The 18,992-nt window shown below is 35.7% G+C and overlaps 1 protein-coding gene across 19 annotated transcripts in view; it reads right to left on the bottom strand.

Moving 5' to 3' along the window:
• FRYL (FRY like transcription coactivator) overlaps positions 1 to 18,992 on the bottom strand; it is a 287,021-nt gene that overhangs the window by 186,827 nt on the left and 81,202 nt on the right. For 14 of the 19 annotated variants that reach the window (XM_050790052.1, XM_050790064.1, XM_050790057.1 and 11 more), the window contains one exon: positions 17,219 to 17,344. Coding sequence is in view for 5 of the 19 variants with exons in the window: in XM_050790048.1 (XP_050646005.1) it covers positions 13,467 to 13,662 (196 nt within the window). In the remaining 14 variants the exon portion in view is untranslated. Of the gene's footprint in view, positions 1 to 13,466; positions 14,285 to 17,218; positions 17,345 to 18,992 lie in introns of those variants that run through there. The other 5 variants (XM_050790049.1, XM_050790050.1, XM_050790048.1 and 2 more) reach the window with 4 other exon arrangements.

Raw genomic sequence — 18,992 nt, 5'->3', positions numbered from 1 at the left:
GAAAGCAGGAAAGATCTAAAATTGACACTCTAACATCACAATTAAAAGAACTAGAGAAGCAAGAGCAAACACATTCAAAAGCAAGCAGAAGGCAAGAAATAACTAAGATCAGAGCAGAACTGAAGGAGATAGAGACATAAAAAACCCTTCAAAAAATCAATGAATCCAGGAGTTGGTTTTTTGAAAAGATCAACAACATTGATAGACCGCTAGCAAGATTAATAAAGAAGAAAAGAGATAAGAATCAAATAGATGCAATAAAAAATGATAAAGGGGATATCACCACCGACCCCAAAGAAATACAAACTACCATCAGAGAATACTATAAACACCTCTACACAAATAAACTAGAAAATCTAGAAGAAATGGATAATTTCCTGGACACTTACACTCTCCCAATACTATACCAGGAATAAGCTGAATCCCTGAATAGACCAATAGCAGGCTCTGAAATTGAGGCAATAATTAATAGCCTACCAACCAAAAAGAGTCTAGGACCAGATGGATTCACAGCTGAATTCTACCAGAGGTACAAGGAGGAGCTGATACCATTCCTTCTGAAACTATTCCAATCAACAGAAAAAGAGGGAATCCCCCCAAAATCATTTTATGAGGCCAACGTCATCCTGATACCAAAGCCTGGCAGAGACACAACAAAAAAAGAGAATTTTAGACCAATATCCTTGATGAACATTAATGCAAAAATCCTCAATAAAAACCGGCAAACCGAATCCAGCAGCACATCAAAAAGCTTATCCACCATGATCAAGTGGGCTTCATCCCTGGGATGCAAGGCTGGTTCAACACACGCAAATCAATAAACGTAATCCAGCATATAAACAGAACCAAAGACAAAAACCACATGATTATCTCAATAGATGCAGAAAAGGCCTCTGACAAAATTCAACAGCCCTTCATGCTAAAAACGCTCAATAAATTCGGTATTGATGGAACGTATCTCAAAATAATAAGAGCTATTTATGACAAACCCACAGCCAATATCATACTGAATGGGCAAAAACTGGAAAAATTCCCTTTGAAAACTGGCACAAGACAGGGATGCCCTCTCTCATCACTCCTATTCAACATAGTGTTGGAAGTTCTGGCTAGGGCAATCAGGCAAGAGAAAGAAATCAAGGGTATTCAGTTAAGAAAAGAAGAAGTCAAATTGTCCCTGTTTGCAGATGACATGATTGTATATTTAGAAAACTCCATTGTCTCAGCCCAAAATCTCCTTAAGCTGATAAGCAACTTCAGCAAAGTCTCAGGATACAAAATTAATGTGCAAAAATCACAAGCATTCTTATACACCAGTAACAGACAAACAGAGAGCCAAATCAGGAATGAACTTCCATTCACAATTGCTTCAAACAGAATAAAATACCTAGGAATCCAACTTACAAGGGAGGTAAAGGACCTCTTCAAGGAGAACTACAAACCACTGCTCAGTGAAATAAAAGAGGACACAAACAAATGGAAGAACATACCATGCTCATGGATAGGAAGAATCAATATCGTGAAAATGGCCATACTGCCCAAGGTAATTTATAGATTCAATGCCATCCCCATCAAGCTACCAATGAGTTTCTTCACAGAATTAGAAAAAACTGCTTTAAAGTTCATATGGAACCAAAAAAGAGCCCGCATTTCCAAGACAATCCTAAGTTAAAAGAACAAAGCTGGAGGCATCATGCTACCTGACTTCAAACTATACTACAAGGCTACAGTAAACAAAACAGCATGGTACTGGTACCAAAACAGCGATATAGACCAATGGAACAGAACAGAGTCCTCAGAAATAATACCACACATCTATAGCCATCTGATCTTTGATAAACCTGAGAAAATCAAGAAATGGGGAAAGGATTCCCTATTTAATAAATGGTGCTAGGAAAATTGGCTAGCCATAAGTAGAAAGCTGAGACTGGATCCTTTCCTTACTCCTTATACGAAAATTAATTCAAGATGCATTAGAGACTTAAATGTTAGACCTAATACCATAAAAACCCTAGAAGAAAACCTAGGTAATACCATTCAGGACATAGGCATGGGCAAGGACTTCATGTCTAAAATACCAAAAGCAACGGCAACAAAAGCCAAAATTGACAAATGGGATCTAATTAAACTAAAGAGCTTCTGTACAGCAAAAGAAACTACCATCAGAGTGAACAGGCCACCTCCAGAATGGGAGAAAATTTTTGCAATCTACTCATCTGACAAAGGGCTAATATCCAGAACCTACAAAGAACTCAAACAAATTTACAAGAAAAAAACAACCCCATCAAAAAGTGGGCAAAGGATATGAACAGACATTTCTCAAAAGAAGACATTCATACAGCCAACAGACACATGAAAAAATGCTCATCATCACTGGCCATCAGAGAAATGCAAATCAAAACCACAATGAGATACCATCTCACACCAGTTAGAATGGCGATCATTAAAAAGTCAGGAAACAACAGGTGCTGGAGAGGATGTGGAGAAATAGGAACACTTTTACACTGTTGGTGGGATTGTAAACTAGTTCAACCATTATGGAAAACAGTATGGCGATTCCTCAAGGATCTAGAACTAGAAGTACCGTATGACCTAGCCATCCCATTACTGGGTATATACCCAAAGGATTATAAATCATGCTGCTATAAAGACAGATGCACACGTATGTTTACTGCGGCACTATTCACAATAGCAAAGACTTGGAATCAACCCAAATGTCCATCAGTGACAGACTGGATTAAGAAAATGTGGCACATATACACCATGGAATACTATGCAGCCATAAAAAAGGATGAGTTTGTGTCCTTTGTAGGGACATGGATGCAGCTGGAAACCATCATTCTCAGCAAACTATCACAAGAACAGAAAACCAAACACCGCATGTTCTCACTCATAGGTGGGAACTGAACAATGAGATCACTTAGACTCGGGAAGGGGAACATCACACACCAGGGCCTATCATGGGGAGGGGGGAGTGGGGAGGGATTGCATTGGGAGTTATACCTGATGTAAATGACGAGTTGATGGGTGCTGACGAGTTGATGGGTGCAGCACACCAACATGGCACAAGTATACATATGTAACAAACCTGCACGTTATGCACATGTACCCTAGAACTTAAAGTATAATAAAAAATATATATATACATCAAAAAAATGGGGTAATATTAATAGATCCTTCATGGTGTTATCATGAAGATTCAATAGATGAATAATTTAAAGTGCTAGCCACAAGGTCTGGCTTATATTAAATGCTCAAAGATATTAGCTGTAACTATAAAATGCAGGAGTAGTGTATGGACACGGTGGTAACGCTTTTGACTGCTCAGTGATGTTTTCCTCCCACTTTCTGATTCTCAGGTTCTAGAAATATCCCAAACAGAAGCCACTGGCCACATGTGCCTGTGGAGCACTTGAAATGTGGCTAGTCCAAATTGAGGAGTTGTGCCCTAAGTGTAAAATACACACTGGACTTCAAAGACTTATTTTTTAAAAAAATGTAAAATATTCCATTAAAAAGTTCACATTGATTACATGTTACAATGACATTTTAGATATAATGGGTTAAATAAAATATATTGTTAAAAATTTAAAAATAAATAAATTAAATTAAATTTTATTTAATAAAACTTATTAAATAAAAATTATATATCATTAATTATATATCCTCTTTATATATCCCTCATATTATCACATATATATTTAATACATAAAAATTTTTAAAAGACGGAGGAGACAGATGTATGTTTACTTCAATTAAGTTTCCTGCAAATTCTTTCTAAAAGCCAAAGAAATAAAGATCCTGACCCTAACTTTAACCATCCTTAATTGCCCCGATTTTTAATAATAAACATCCGTGTATCTTTGGGAGGCAGTCTAAAAAGATAGCTTTTAAAATAATTTTTTACTGTTAATTTTAATTTTTTTACATTTTTTGAAATCATTTTTTACTGTTAATTTTTATGAATACATAGTAGGTGTATTATGTACTTATGTATTATGTATTATGTACTTATGGGGTGCATGAGACATGTTCATACAAGCATGCAGTGTGTGATAATCACAGAGTAAATGGAGTACCCATCACCACAAGCATTTATCCTGTACGTTCCAAACAATCTAATTATACCTTCTTAGTTTTCTTAAATGTACAATTAAATTATTTTTTACAATAGGCTGATGCAGTGGCTCATGTCTGTAATGCCAGCACTTTGGGAGGCTGAGGTGGGTGGATCTCTTGAGATCAGGAGTTCGAGATCAGTCTAGCCAACATGGCGAAACCCATCTCCACTAAAGATACAAAAATTAGCGGGTCATGGTGGCGCACACCTGTAATCCCAGCTACTTGGGAGGCTGAGGCAGGAGGACTGCTTGAAACTGGGAGGAGGAGGTTGCAGTGAGCCGAGACTGCGCTACTGCTAGCCTGGGCGGCAGAGTGAGACTCCCTCTTGGGAATAAATATATATATATATAATTTTTTTTTACTATAGTCACCCTGCTGTGCTAGCAAATACTAGATCTTATTCATTCTATTAATATTTTTGTACCTATTAACCAACTCCACTTCCCCACTCCTAGCCTCCAATCCCACCAATGCTTTTCCTAGCCCTCTGGTAACCATCTTTCTACTCTATCTCCATGAGTTCAACTGTTTTAACTTTTAGCTCCCACAAATAAGTGAGAACATGTGAAGCTTGTCTTTTGTGCCTGGCTTATTTCACTTAACATAAAGACCTCCAGTTCCATCCGTGTTGCTGCAAGTGACAGAATCTCATCCTTTTTTATAACTGAATAGTACTCTACTGTGTGTATGTACCACATTTTCTTTATCCATTCATCTGCTGGTGGACATTTAGGTTGCTTCCAAATCTTGGCTATTATGAATAGTGCTGCAATAAACATGGAAGTGATGACATCTCTTTGATATACTGATTTCCTTTCTTTTGGGTATACACCTAGTACTGGGATTGCTGGATCCTATATAGTCGCACTATTTTTAGATTCCTGAGGAACTTCTGTACAGTTCTCCATAGTGGTTGTACTAATGTACATTCCCACCAATAGTGTATAAGGGTTCCCTTTTCTCCGCATCCTCACCAGCATTTGTTACTGCCTGTCTTTTGGATAAAAGTCATTTTTAACTGGGGTGAGATGATATCTCACTGTAGTTTTGATTTACACTTCTCTGGTCATCAGTGATGTTAAGCACCTTAAAAAGATACTTAAGAAGTGATTAGATTAACTATTAAAACACCTAGCAAAAACTACTGATACAGTACTGTTGCACAAACTTCTTTAAAAACCTTTGTATGTGAATCACACAATCATTTGGCAGTAGCTATATGGAAGACACACATTATGAACAAAGAAGGAAAGACAGAGCCAGGTGTGGTGGCTCACACCTGTAATCTCAGCACTTAAGGAGACTGAGGCAGGTGGGTCACCTGAGGTCAGGAGTTCGAGACCATCCTGGCCAACATGGTGAAACCCCTTCTCTACAAAAAAACAAAATTAGCTGGGCATGGTAACACATGCCTGTAATCCCAGCTACTCAGGAGGCTGAGGCAGGAGAATCACTTGAACCCGGGAGGCGGAGGTTGTGGTGAGCCGAGATCGCGCCATTGCACTCCAGCCTGGGCAACAAGAGCAAAACTCCATCTCAAAAAAAAAAAAAAAAAAGAAAATTAGCCGGGCCTGGTGGTGCACGTCTGTAACCCCAGCTACCCAGGAGGGTGAAGAACAAGAATCGCTTGAACCTGGGAGGCAGAGGTTGCAGTGAGCCAAGATCACACCACTGTACTCCAGCCTGGGCGACAGAGCAAGACTCTGTCTCAAAAAAAAAAAAAGGAAAAGGTGCTCTGTTTTAAGCCCCCATTAACTGTCCTATAAGTGCTAAAATTTTCAGGAATTATGCATAATAAAAGACCTAGATCCAAATTCCTAGAATATTTTCTATGACAGAATGCTCCAAGGTTAAATTTGTAATTAAATTGATTCATCTATATCCAAATAAAAATCAAAAAGTCTTTGTAATAACAATAGCCACCATTTACTGAACAATTGTCAATTTTGTTGACAATTTTTTATAATCTTGAAAACAATGCTAGAAAGATATGATTCAAATTGATAGGTGAGGTTAACTAGTCTAGAGCGATTAAGTAGCCGATTCAAGGCAAGTCACTGGTACAGTTCAGCTTAGTCTGGATGGAAGCTTCATCTCCCTCCTTTCTCAACATTTCACTGCCTGGTGCCCCATCATGACTGTAGGTATTCCCAGTATCCCTCCTTTGTCATGAGAATTCCCGGAAAATAAGAGAAGACACGAATACAACAACCCAATAAGGTTTCTCCTAAATCCTCCAATGATTACAGTCTGAAAAGTACTCTGAAGACCCTGTTAAGAAAAGGAACTTACTTCACACTATGACACTATGAAAGCCCAGTGCTTCCAAATCTTACTTGTAGCGGGAAAAAGAAGTCCTGACCTCCTTCACACACTTACATAGTAAGTGTGAGGTTCTATCTTGGTCAGGCTGAAAGTTCCATAACAAACTGATTACAATTTGGAGCTCAGGTTCTTCCTGGCATTGAGCTGCCCAGCAACCTTTTTTTTTTTTTTTTATCACTTCTGAATTCCAAACAATTCTCCATCTCCTTCAGTGTATCAATATCATAAGCATTTGAAATGTCAGAAACCTCAACTCAATTTTCTCCCAGGACCTTCTCTAAACTCCTTAAGAATAGTCTGGTCTTCAATGAAGACTTAAGTCACTCATTACCCACTTTGTTCCCTTCTAAAAAGAAAGTGGCCTGTCATGTTATTCCTCTACCCAATATTAAGAGTATCAAACAAAAATATTGTAATCTGGACTTAACACAAGTTAACAACTGAGAGCAATGGTTCTACGAAAACAAAACTGAAAAGATCACTTACTAAGGAAATCCAGTTAGTAAAATAAGTGCTACATTGTGGGTTGTCCCTGCTAGTGAGCTGTGCTGAATACCTAGAGAGAGGTATACCAGTATACGATTTAAACATTTCTATATCATGAAGTCATTAACGCTTTGTAATGAAATGGAACCAATACAATATGTGTGTCTTGTTTTGTAATAGTCATGTAAAATAGTCATTTACTTAATCAGTTTATCTTACCACAGTGCTACAAAAACTAATTATCAACTGATCATTAAAGTAAAAGACAGTTTCAAAGAGTAATGTTTAATATACACTAGAATTAAAGTTTTTTCCTATTAAAATATATCTTAATTAAAATGAAAGCACCAAAAAAGTATATGTTCTTTAATAGAATAATAAAACTTAATAGATACAGTAGTCTTTATTTTTTTAAGAGACAGAGTCTCACTATGCTGCCCAAGCTGGAATGCAGTGGCTATTCACAGGTGCCATCGTTGCATACTGCAGACTGGAACTCCTGGGTTCAGGTAGTTCTCCAGCCTCAATCTCATAAGTAGCTGGGACTACTGGTGCATGACACTGCACCCATCAGACACACTAGTCTTTTAAAAAAAATACTGTATACATATTCAAAAACATCAAACAATAATGCAATGCAACAGAGTAGAAGGAGCAAATGCCTTATTTTAAAACAGTGGCATGGCTATACCACTTAGTAATCCAAAGGCCTCAAATAATTTAAGTTTCCATGAATGTTTCAAATTCTAGATAACGACCTGTCTCACAGGGTTGTCAAGAGGACTTAGATAGATAACATTCACTCACTTTAATCAGTGAGCAACTATTATGTCCCAAGCCTTAAAACACATCAAACAAAACAAAGTTCATGCTCAGCTTATATTCTATTTGATGGGGGGAATGGAACACATATGTACTAAATAGGTAGACAAATGAGATCACTTCAGTTATTAGTAAAATAAAACAAGTTAACAGTGTCCAGAATATAGATGGTGCTCATATGTTTCTTTCATTCTTAACAGTAGTATATATCTTCTTCTGTTAAATGTATCATTGTCTCTGTTCTTGATGAATTTTATAAAAATCAATGTTAAAATAAATTGTTTTTTGTCACATTAACCCTTATCCTTGATTCCAAATGGAATGAACAACAACAATACTGATTCCATCAGAATAAAATAACCCAATCCTAGAGATAGAAGGACTTCGCAGCTGTTACCCAAAAGTCTATGGAAACACACACTGCCTGGTTTTTAGGATCTCCTCATGACTATACCTATAATTCTCTCTTCAACAGTCAGAAAACATTGTAGTACATTCTGAATCAGTAAATATCTTCCTCCCACCAACCTTTATACTTGAATATAGATATTATATGTTCCAATTCTACTAGTATTTATCAGTGTAACCTGTCTTGGATCACATGATTAGGACTTTACACACACACATACAAAAAAACAGCCTAAGGATATTTAAGCATCTCATGAATGGGATAAGATTATATCACATATAATATGATATATATGTGATCATTTTGATTTATTTTTTATTAAGTAGTAGCAGCAAATAAACGATTTATTTCTCTTAAAATCTGCAACATAGGGAGGCCGAGGTGGGCAGATCTCGAGGTCAGGAGATCGAGACCATCCAGGCTAACACGGTGAAACCCCGTCTCCACTAAAAATACAAAAAATTAGCTGGGCGTGGTGGCAGGCTCCTGTAGTCCCAGCTACTTGGGAGGCTGAGGCAGGAGAATGACGTGAACCCGGGAGGCGGAGCTTGCAGTAAGCCGAGAGATCGCTCCACCGCACTCTATCCCAAAAAAAAAAAAAAAAAAAAAAAAAAAAAAAAATTGCAACATACAGCAATATATAGTAGAAGCCCTTTGCTGTAAATCACAACTGTTGTCTAATTATTTAATCCAAAACTCCATTAAAGTAGAAATCAGGGGGGAAAAACAGATCAAGAGGTTCACTAAAAGTTGTATTTTAACTTAAAATATAAAATTCATGTTTATTCCCCAGCCTTTTGATATAGTGCCAAGGCCTTATCTTGCAAGGCAGATACGCTGATTACATCATTGTCTTTTTGCCCGAAACAAAACCCATGTACATCAGCTATGACTTCAAGCTTCAATTTATTTTTTCTTTTTTTTTTTTTTTTGAGATGGAATCTTGCTCTGTAGCCCAGGCTGGAGCACAGTGGCGCAATCTCAGCTCACTGCAAGCTCTGCCTCCCAGGTTCATGACATTTTCCGCCTCAGCCTCCCGAGTAGCTGGGACTACACGGGCTCCCGCCACCATGCCCGGCTAATTTTTTTGTATTTTTATTAGAGACGGGGTTTCACTGTGTTAGCCAGGATGGTCTCGATCTCCTGACCTCGTGATATGCCCACCTTGGCCTCCCAAAGTGCTGGGATTACAGGTGTGAGCCACCGCGCCCAGCCAAGTTTCAGTTTTTTTAAAGTGGCACAAGAAACTGAAGGTATCCAAGGGCAAAATCCTTCCAATCTTGTATACTTTCCTGGCCTATATGTAATTCAAATGCACATTTTTTTCGGGAATTCATCTTTATGAAGTCTAACCAAAGCATTCAACTTCGTTTACACTGAAACAACTCTTGCTTTTGAATTGCACACTTTACTGAATTATGTAATATTGAATTGAATTACATAATCACAATAATAAGTATAACTGGCATAAACAGATTTGTTTAAAAATATAACCGATTCTTGTTAAGCCCACAACTTAGCCTATTAGGAGCAGAAATGGTACCAGATAATTTCATCAGTATGTAGTAGTGTGCTACAAGCATTTAAAAATATATTTTACAGAGGAATAGAGGATATTGGTGAAACCAAAGAGTTGTTTGAGAACTTCTAGGAAAATTTTTAAAATATTAGGCTACTTAACATTTAAAGAAAGTTAAAAAAAAATTATCAATAGCAAAGAATCTTTAAAATATCATTCCCTGCAAATTACACATATTTTTGTTAAATCATAAACATCTATAAATAATTCTGTAGTTAAAAGCTGCAGGTAGATTTCTACATATTCTAAGCTAGACTTATTCACGGTTGATTCTCTCACAAATGTACAACTGTCAATACAGATTACAATCTTATCTAAAATCTCTTAGAAAAAATAACTTTTTTTTTTGAGACAGAGTCTCCCTCTGTTGCCCAGTTGGAATGCAATGGTGCGATCTTAGCTCACTGCAACCTCCGCCTACTGGGTTCAAGTGATTCTCCTGCCTCAGCTTCCCAAGTAGCTGGGATTACAGGTGCCTGCCACCATGCCCAGCTAATTTTTGTAGTTTTAGTAGAGACAGGGTTTTGCCATGTTGGCCAGACTGATCTCAAACTCCTTAACCTCAGGTGATCCGCCTGCTTCAGCCTCCCAAAGTGCTAGGATTACAAGCGTGAGCCACCGCACCAGCCTGAAAAAATAACTTTTTAAATATTGAATTAGTAATTAAAGAAGTTGGAAACAACTGATTCAAGTATAAAGCTTTGAGATTACACGCCAGTTTTTCTCTAATAGCTCTTTCTTTGCACCTTTTTACGTGAAATCTCTCCATATCATCGATTTCTCCTTTCATTAAATGAACAAAACTGGAACACCCCTTAGGTGAACTGTACTAGTATTTTTATGACTTCTGGCTAAACCACTGCATTATCTCTATCCCAGAACCACCAGTAAATAGGAAGTAAGATTCACTTACGTTGAGATGCAAGTAACCTATGTGTACATTGGTATGAACGGTTGTATTTACAATTTGTATATGCAATATAAAATTAGTATCAAATCTTGAGATTCAACAGAAGGAACTGGCCGGGTGGGGTGGCTCATGCCTGTAATCCCAACACTTTGGGAGGCCGAGGCAGGCAGATCACGAGGTCAAGAGATCGAGACCATCCTGGCCAACATGGTGAAACCCTGTCTCTACTAAAAATACAAAAATTAGCTGGGTGTGGTGGCATGTGCCTATAATCCCAGCTATTCGGGATCAAGCAGGAGAATTGCTTGAACCTGGGAGGTGGAGGTTGCAGTCAGCCAAGATCGTGCCACTGCTCTCCAGCCTGGCACCAGAGCAAAACTCTGTCTCAAAAAAACAAAAATAAAAAAAAACAAAAAAAAAAGAGAGAGAGAGAAAGAGAGAAGGAATTGATCAGTGCATTGAAATGGAAGAGCCAGACACTTTAAAACCAAATCTCTCTACATAAATTGCCAAATAAGTTCTTTAAAAATTTCAATAGTCATTTCCTAAGGTTGAATTCTATTTTTTTTTTGCTTCCCCATCCTCAGGCCTGAATTTTATTTCTGAAGAGAAAAATCATGCAAGAGTTATTCCACAAAGAACCTCTAGCCTCAGAAATTTCAACAGACATCAGATTATTTGTTGTTTCATGATTATGCTTTATTTTGATCTTGATTAGTAAAAACATATATACCATGGGAAATTCTTAATCAAACAGAAACTGACTGCTAATTTGCAAATTAATACAAATTATAAAATCTAATATTATACCTTGTAACATGTGTGCTGTATTTAAGAGTATAAGATAGTCTTTAAGAAAAAAAACAAGTTAAGAGATAAAACTAAGGAGTCATATAAACAGGCATACCACATTACATTTAAATACCAAGTTCAATTACGTAGGCTGTAGTAAAGTGAAAAAAAAAACTAAATGATTCAAGTAACTGCACATATTAATATACACATATTTCACTTATGCATATACACTGTTGAACACAAAACCAAGTGCTGGCTGATTTATAAATTTTTTAATTAAAATTAGGAGGTGCCAACCCATCAGTGGCATCATTTCCACTTCTACTCAAATAAGCGAACAGTATAAAAAACTGGTATCTCCTAATACCAGTACACAGTAGACATCAATATATATTTCTTTCTAAAATGTAAAAGCTCCCTCTTTATTCTTTTACATAACTGGTATTTTTTAAAAAGAAAGTATGGTTTCTCATAAATATGATACTATTTTTTAAACTGACACGAAACGATGCTAGGGAGAATATAAGGTAATAGGAATTCTCATATCCTACCCTAAGGAGCTTAAAATCATAATGTTTTCAAAGGTAATGGCATTGTCTATCAAAACTTAAAAGGCAGTAGAACAGAAGATAGGAGAGTCCAGGAAGAGCAGGGGGAAGGTGAGGGAATAGGGAGAGATTTGTTAAAAGATACAAAATTGCAGCTAGATAGGAGAAATAAGTTCTAGTGTTCTATACCACTGTAGGATGACCATAGTAATAATATACAGTTTTAAATAGCTAGAAGGAAAATACTGAATGTTTCTAACACAAATAAATGAAAAATATCTGAGATGATAGATATGCTAATCACTCTGATAAGATCACTATACATTGTAAGTATCAAAACATCGCTATGTAACCCATGAATATGTACAATTATGATGTCAATTTTAAAAAATAAAATGTAAAACAATTTTAATATGAAATTTTATACTAATAAGTAATTATCCCAAGGTATGAAGTATCAATGAATATTACATAATTATTTTTAATAACTAAAAAGTAGTCATTCTAAATGTTCCTCTATAAGGAACTGAATAAATCATTACATTCACACAACAAAGCGCATTTCAAATGAGACAGGAAGATACCCAAGCAAGTATCAGAATGACTTGGACAATAAGTCTCATTTTGTCAAATTCTGCTAATAAAAATGTGTATGTGCATGCTTACATATGTATACATATTAAAATATGCATAGAAAACAACTATAATACATATCAAACTTGCAGAAGGTTTACAGAAACTCCCTTCTACTAAATAGCACATTAATTTATAGGCACAGCTATTTACTCCCTAAAATTTAAAAAAAAAATAGAGAACATTTTAAACTGTGTTAATCAAATATCTGAAAACATGAAGCATTTTTTCGTCTTTTTCCTAAGTAATTTTCCTTTCCTCTAATATTTGTTAGTTACTATATGCAAGCTGATGTTTATCCTAAAACATATTAACTATTATTCTCTCAAACTTTAAAGAACATTATATTTAACTTTGCAGGATTACACATAACAAAAATACTATGATACAAAATAATCCTTGTTCTATTCAAAGATTTAACTTTTTAATATTTCACCCCAAATATTATCTTTTAAAATAAAACAATGGAACATATTTTTAAACAAAATTTAAATGGTTTCTATAGTAACAGATAAAATTCAGTATCTTACTTTTTGTTTGCATATCCTATAGGCATAACTAATATATTGTCAATAACGTTTCAAAAATATTTTCCAAAGATCATCAAAACTATTAAGTGCATTAAGTTTTATCTTGACTTACAGCATAAATATTTCTCCAGCTATACTTGAAGAAAAATTTTATTAAAAAAGTAGGCCAACTATATACTTCATTAAACATTTTAATATTTAAACTTGATTTTCAAAATAGTTGTGCTCACTAGAATTCATACTGCAAAAATAGTTTTACTTTCCTAAAATACTTTTTTAAAGGATGGAAAGAAATATGTTTCTACTTTACCTAGTTGTTGGTGTTCGTATTTGTCATAATTACTATGACAGAAATTGGTTCTGCCTTGCTCATCTACCATCTTCTCAGATGAAAGCGAGCTCAGATATTTCATCTTAACTAATCTTGGGGAACTTTCCTGAGTACTAGTATCCAAAACCACATCTCCCGAAAGAATGGAAGGAACAACTCTCTTTAAAAAATCCATTTCAAGGTTCTTCTACATTACTAGACTCACAAGCACACAGAAAGGTGCTTATACCAACTTCCTCGATGAGAAGTTCAGGTACACTATTTGTGTCAAAGAGCAAATAAACGTCATGTGAATTTAGGCGGTGCTAAACCCCAGTCAACTGCCAGCTGTTTTGAAGCTGATTTTTAGGACATTTACTGTTCATGCTGATAACAAACCAAACAGCTATAGACCATGAAACTGCACTTCATGTACACCTACATGTACGATGGGTGTTAACGACAATACTGAGACCATAAAATGTTGAGCATCCAACTAGTTTAACATTTACATTTTGAAAACTTTCACTGTGATCACGTAAAGAGAAATTTACTTTGGCCTGAGGTGTATCTTTCTTTTAAATAAGTTTAGAGTTGACGTGTAAAACAGTAACTTGTATTCAAAAGATAATTCTTATCATTTTGAAAATTCACTAACACACCTCAGGAATGTCAACTTTTATAAAACATGAAAAGGAGTCATTTAAAACTTTATTTTATATTACGAACATTCTAAGGTGACTTTTAAATGCCAAAAAAAACCTCCCTATTAAAATCAATGATACTTATCAATAGTAATGGTGAAAACTTTGGCATGAAGAACCAAAAAAAATTTGATAATTTTAAATATATGGATCTAAAAACATAAAGCTGAAGAACTGAAAGTATAAATTCTTAAATTCAAGAAACACAGTCATAACATTATATGATTTTCAAAATAATTAAGCACCCTACAAAATATTTTCAAATAGCAAAAATAGCCAATCCTACTGCCTTAATGTAATTGAGAAGTATAACAAGAGAATCCAATAAAGAAATACCTACAAAAGACTTTGAAAACTGAAAGTTCTCTCCCTTCCTTTGCCTGCGCTCTGGTGGGGTTGTTAAGTGAGCAAGAAGGAAATGAAAACACAAAGGTAACAGGGTAAAACCCCCAAGCAATCATATCTCTAACTTCGAATGACACATAATTTTAAAAATCTGATTCACTTAGTGAAATACAATACAATCTCATTCTTCCAATGCTCAACATGAAGAAAATGATTTGCACAGTATTTCAAAAGATGAAGCACAAATGGTCTACATAGAAATCAGAAAAAAATCATTGAAAAAATTAACTCTAGATGGATTAAAGACTTAAATCTAAGACCTAAAACCATAAAAACCCTAGAAGAAAACCCAGGCAATACCATTCAGGACATAGGCATGGGCAAAGACTTCATGACTAAAACATCAAAAGCAATAGCAACAAAAGCCAAAATTGACAAATGGGATCTAATTAAACTAAAGAGATTTTGCACAGCCAAAGAAACTATCATCAGAGTGAAAAGGCAACCTACAGAATGGGAGAAAAATTTTGCAATCTATCCATCTGACAAAAGGTTAATATCCATAATCTACAAAGAACTTAAACAAATGTACAAGAAAAAAACAACCGCATCAAAAAGTGGTCAAAGGATATGAGCAGACACTTCTCAAAAGAAGACATTTATGCAGCCAACAAACATATGAAAAAAAAGCTCATCTTCACTGGTCATTAGATAATGCAAATCAAAACCACATTGAGATACCACCTCATGCCAGTTAGAATGGTGATCATTAAAAAGTCAGGAAACAACAGATGCTGGAGCGGATAGAGAAACAGAAACACTTTTATACTGTTCATGGGAGTGTAAATTAGTTCAAACATTGTGGAAGACAACGTGACGATTCCTCAAGGATCTAGACCTAGAAATACCATTTGACCCAGCAATCCCATTACTGGGTATCTACCCAAAGAATTATAAATCATTCTATTATAAAGAATCATGCACACATATGTGTATTGCGGCACTATTCACAATAGCAAAGATTTGGAACCAACCCAAATGCCCATCAATGATAAACTGGAGAAAGAAAATGTAGCACATATACACCATGGAATACTATGCAGCCATAAAAAAGAATGAGTTAACGTCCTTTGCATGGACATGAATGAAGCTGGAAACCATCATTCTCAGCAAATTAACACAAGAACAGAAAACCAAACACCACATGCTCTCACTCATAAGTGGGAGTTGAACAATGAGAACTCACGGACACGGGGAGGGGAACATCACACACCAGGACCTGTCGGGCAGTGGCGGGCTAGGGGAGGAATAGCATTAGGAGAAATACCTAATGTAGATGATGAGTTGATGGGTGCAGCAAGTCACCATGTTACGTGTATACCTATGTAACAAACCTGCACGTTCTGCACATGTACCCCGGAACTTAAAAGTACAATAAAAATTAGAAAAAAAAGAAAAATGGGTAAATTTCTGGTTCTGAATTACTTTGTTTTTAATCCTTATTCTCCTGCCACATTACTTATTAAGTCAACTATCCTTTTTTTATTTATGTAAAAAGCATTAATTAAAGATTCTTTCCATGTAAAGCATTAATATAGTATTAAGGTTCAGAGAAAGTTTAAGGATTTATTAATACAAATCTTGTCTCAAGAACTCCTATAGGAAAAAAACAACAAAGTCAAGTAAAAGACACAAATTTGTTGCCCTGAAGCAGGTATATATTCAACAGGAAAAAAAGCACTGATTTTTAGAAGCAGATTGTCTCTTAATCTTCAAGCATAAAAGTGTCAAAATTAAGATCCAATCAGTCTATTCCCCACAAACAGAAAAAACAACTGGTTAGAATGGTAAACTGCATGCCTTAATATACCTAAAACTCATTCCTTTCTCTCTCTGTCCCTCCCTCTCTCTCTGGATATGATCCCATGTTATTTCCATTTTATGTCTGTGGTTTCCCCAGGTCTCTCTGCAGGTCGTCCTTATCTATGAAGCCCAGAAACACAGTGGTACATAGAATGCTAATTCATGTTTGTTCATGACATGCAAGACAACCATTTGTGTCACTGTTAACCTCACCATTCTCAACTGCACTTTCAACTGGAGAGAGGAAGGGGTTAAGGTAATAGGGACAGGATTAGGTGTTATAGAAGAGCCCATAGATTTTTCTCTGATTTCCTTCATTCAACAAATATTTGTTGAATAGCTTCTCTAATGATCTGTGCAAGATACACAGGCACTGAAGATACGTCTCTCTCTACCCAAAAAGCTGGCTACTTAAAAAGGGAAATAAACTCTCACAGTTACAATATTCTGCCTAGGGTTGGCCAAACCTTTGTTAAGCCTGCACTGCAGTTCAATTTTCTATGTTTTATCAGTTTCCTAAGCCCCCTCGTTAAAGGTGTTGATTGCTAATAAACATCGAAAGGATCCACTCTGAGACATACAACAAAGGGGAAGCACTCCAGTAATGAAACTGTATTTATTATTAACAGGATCTATGAGGAGGAAATGCCACAAAGCCTTGTTTACATGTTGATACTTCTAAGTACTTTAGCTAACGATTACCACAACTTTTAACTCCTGGTATAATAGTTATAGGATCAAGAAATTATAGTATAACCTCACAGCTAAAATACAGCATTTAAAAATCTTTTCAGACCTCAATCACTATGTAAACCTTGAGAATATTTACTATAATCTTACCGTATCACTTGAGACAGTAATTTCCTGGTGGTAACTTGGATCGTCTAATCCTATGACTCTTGAGTGGTTTCAGGAATTAAGCATTTAGATGTTACCCATCCAAGATACCAATAAATGGCTTCAGCTCTGAAGAAAAACAAAATACATTTACACATTAGGTGTGTTTATAGTAAGTACACCTGTATGTTACTCATGTCCATCCCTACTTCTGAACACATTTTATACACCAGTGCCACCTAGTGCTGCAGATATCCTCCCCTTCAATAATGTTGCATGACATTTTTTCTAAGTTTTTTATTATGGAAAATTTCAAATTAGTGCAAAATTATTAAGAGTAGTATAATGAATCCCCCACCATTCCCAGCTTCAACAATTAACTCATGGCAAATCATGTTTCATTCATATCTTCATCCACTTCCCCCAACCTCTATCCCACCACTCTGGATTATTCTAAAGCAAATTCGAGACATTATAACATTTCATCTGTAGATAATTCATTATGCATCTCTCTAAGACAAGGATTTACTTTGTAAAAATAAGTTAATACCATTATAATATTTATATTAATAATACAATATCAACTACTAATGAGCACTCAAATTTCCCCAATTGTCTCAAGTGTCTTTTTAACAGTTTCCTCTAATCTAAATTTAAACAAAATCCATACAAGCAATTGTGACAGTATCTCTTAAATAAATTTTAATCTCTAGTTTTTCTCCTCCCTTTCTTCTGTATAGTGACAATGCTTTTACTAGTCAATGGTTAAACTAACACACAACTTAATTATTCAATAATACATTATTTTATTCACTACAATAAATATAGATTTGTAAAATAGTTCATGTATCTGCTAGGCCTGATATTTATCACATCTACAGATAACATTTGGGATGCATATTTTTCAAAGTCTACCTGCAATAACTCTGAGGGGGTCATGAACCATGAACAACAGTACCATATCTGTAATACTTGGATGGTTACTAAGAATAAAGAAAATGACCACAGGGAATTGTCTTTTTACCATTTATAAAGATTCCACGTTATCAGGCACATTTCATGTTTCCTTGGCTTTTTTTTTTTTTTTGAGACGAAGTTTCACTCTTGTTGCCCAGGCTAGAGTGCAGTGGCACGATCTCAGCTCACGCTCACTGCAGCCTCCACCTCCCGGGTTCCAGCGATTCTCCTGCCTCAGTCTCCTGAGTAGCTAGGATTACGGGCATCCGCCACCACCCCCGGCTAAGTTTTTGTAGTTTTAGTAGAGATGGGGTTTCACCATGTTGGCTAGGCTGGTATCCAACTCTTGACCTCAGGTGATCCACCCGCCTCAGCCTCCCTAAAGGCTGGGATTACAGGCGTGAACCACCACGCCTGGCAGTCTTAGCATTTTTCTATAGCTAAAATAAGACAAATTTTAAATCTGGCATTGAAACTCAAATTAGCCTTATTTTAAATAATAACCAGTTGCATATTAGTTTTTCCCTTTAATTAATTTAATCCCCAACCGAACAGAAAGGGTTAAATATCCTGAAGTATTAATTTGTACCAAAAACTCTTAATTTGAAATTCCTTTAGGCAAGTTAGAAAAACGTAATATTTCATTTACTCACAGGTGTAAACAATTAAATCATCACTAAAGCCAAATTTTCAAAGCCAAAAATCTGGGAAATATGAATAAAATACTAACTTGTTTGTGCTTGTTCACAGTATCATTCGAACTTACTGGAATTTTTTACTGCTCCAGCAAATATTTCTAAAATTTATTATCAATACAATC

The sequence above is a fragment of the Macaca thibetana genome, chromosome 5 (genome assembly GCF_024542745.1).
Source record: "Macaca thibetana thibetana isolate TM-01 chromosome 5, ASM2454274v1, whole genome shotgun sequence".
Taxonomy (NCBI): Eukaryota; Metazoa; Chordata; class Mammalia; order Primates; family Cercopithecidae; genus Macaca; species Macaca thibetana.
The sequence above is the reverse complement of the archived record's forward strand: the minus strand, read 5'-3'. Positions and strand labels throughout refer to the sequence as shown.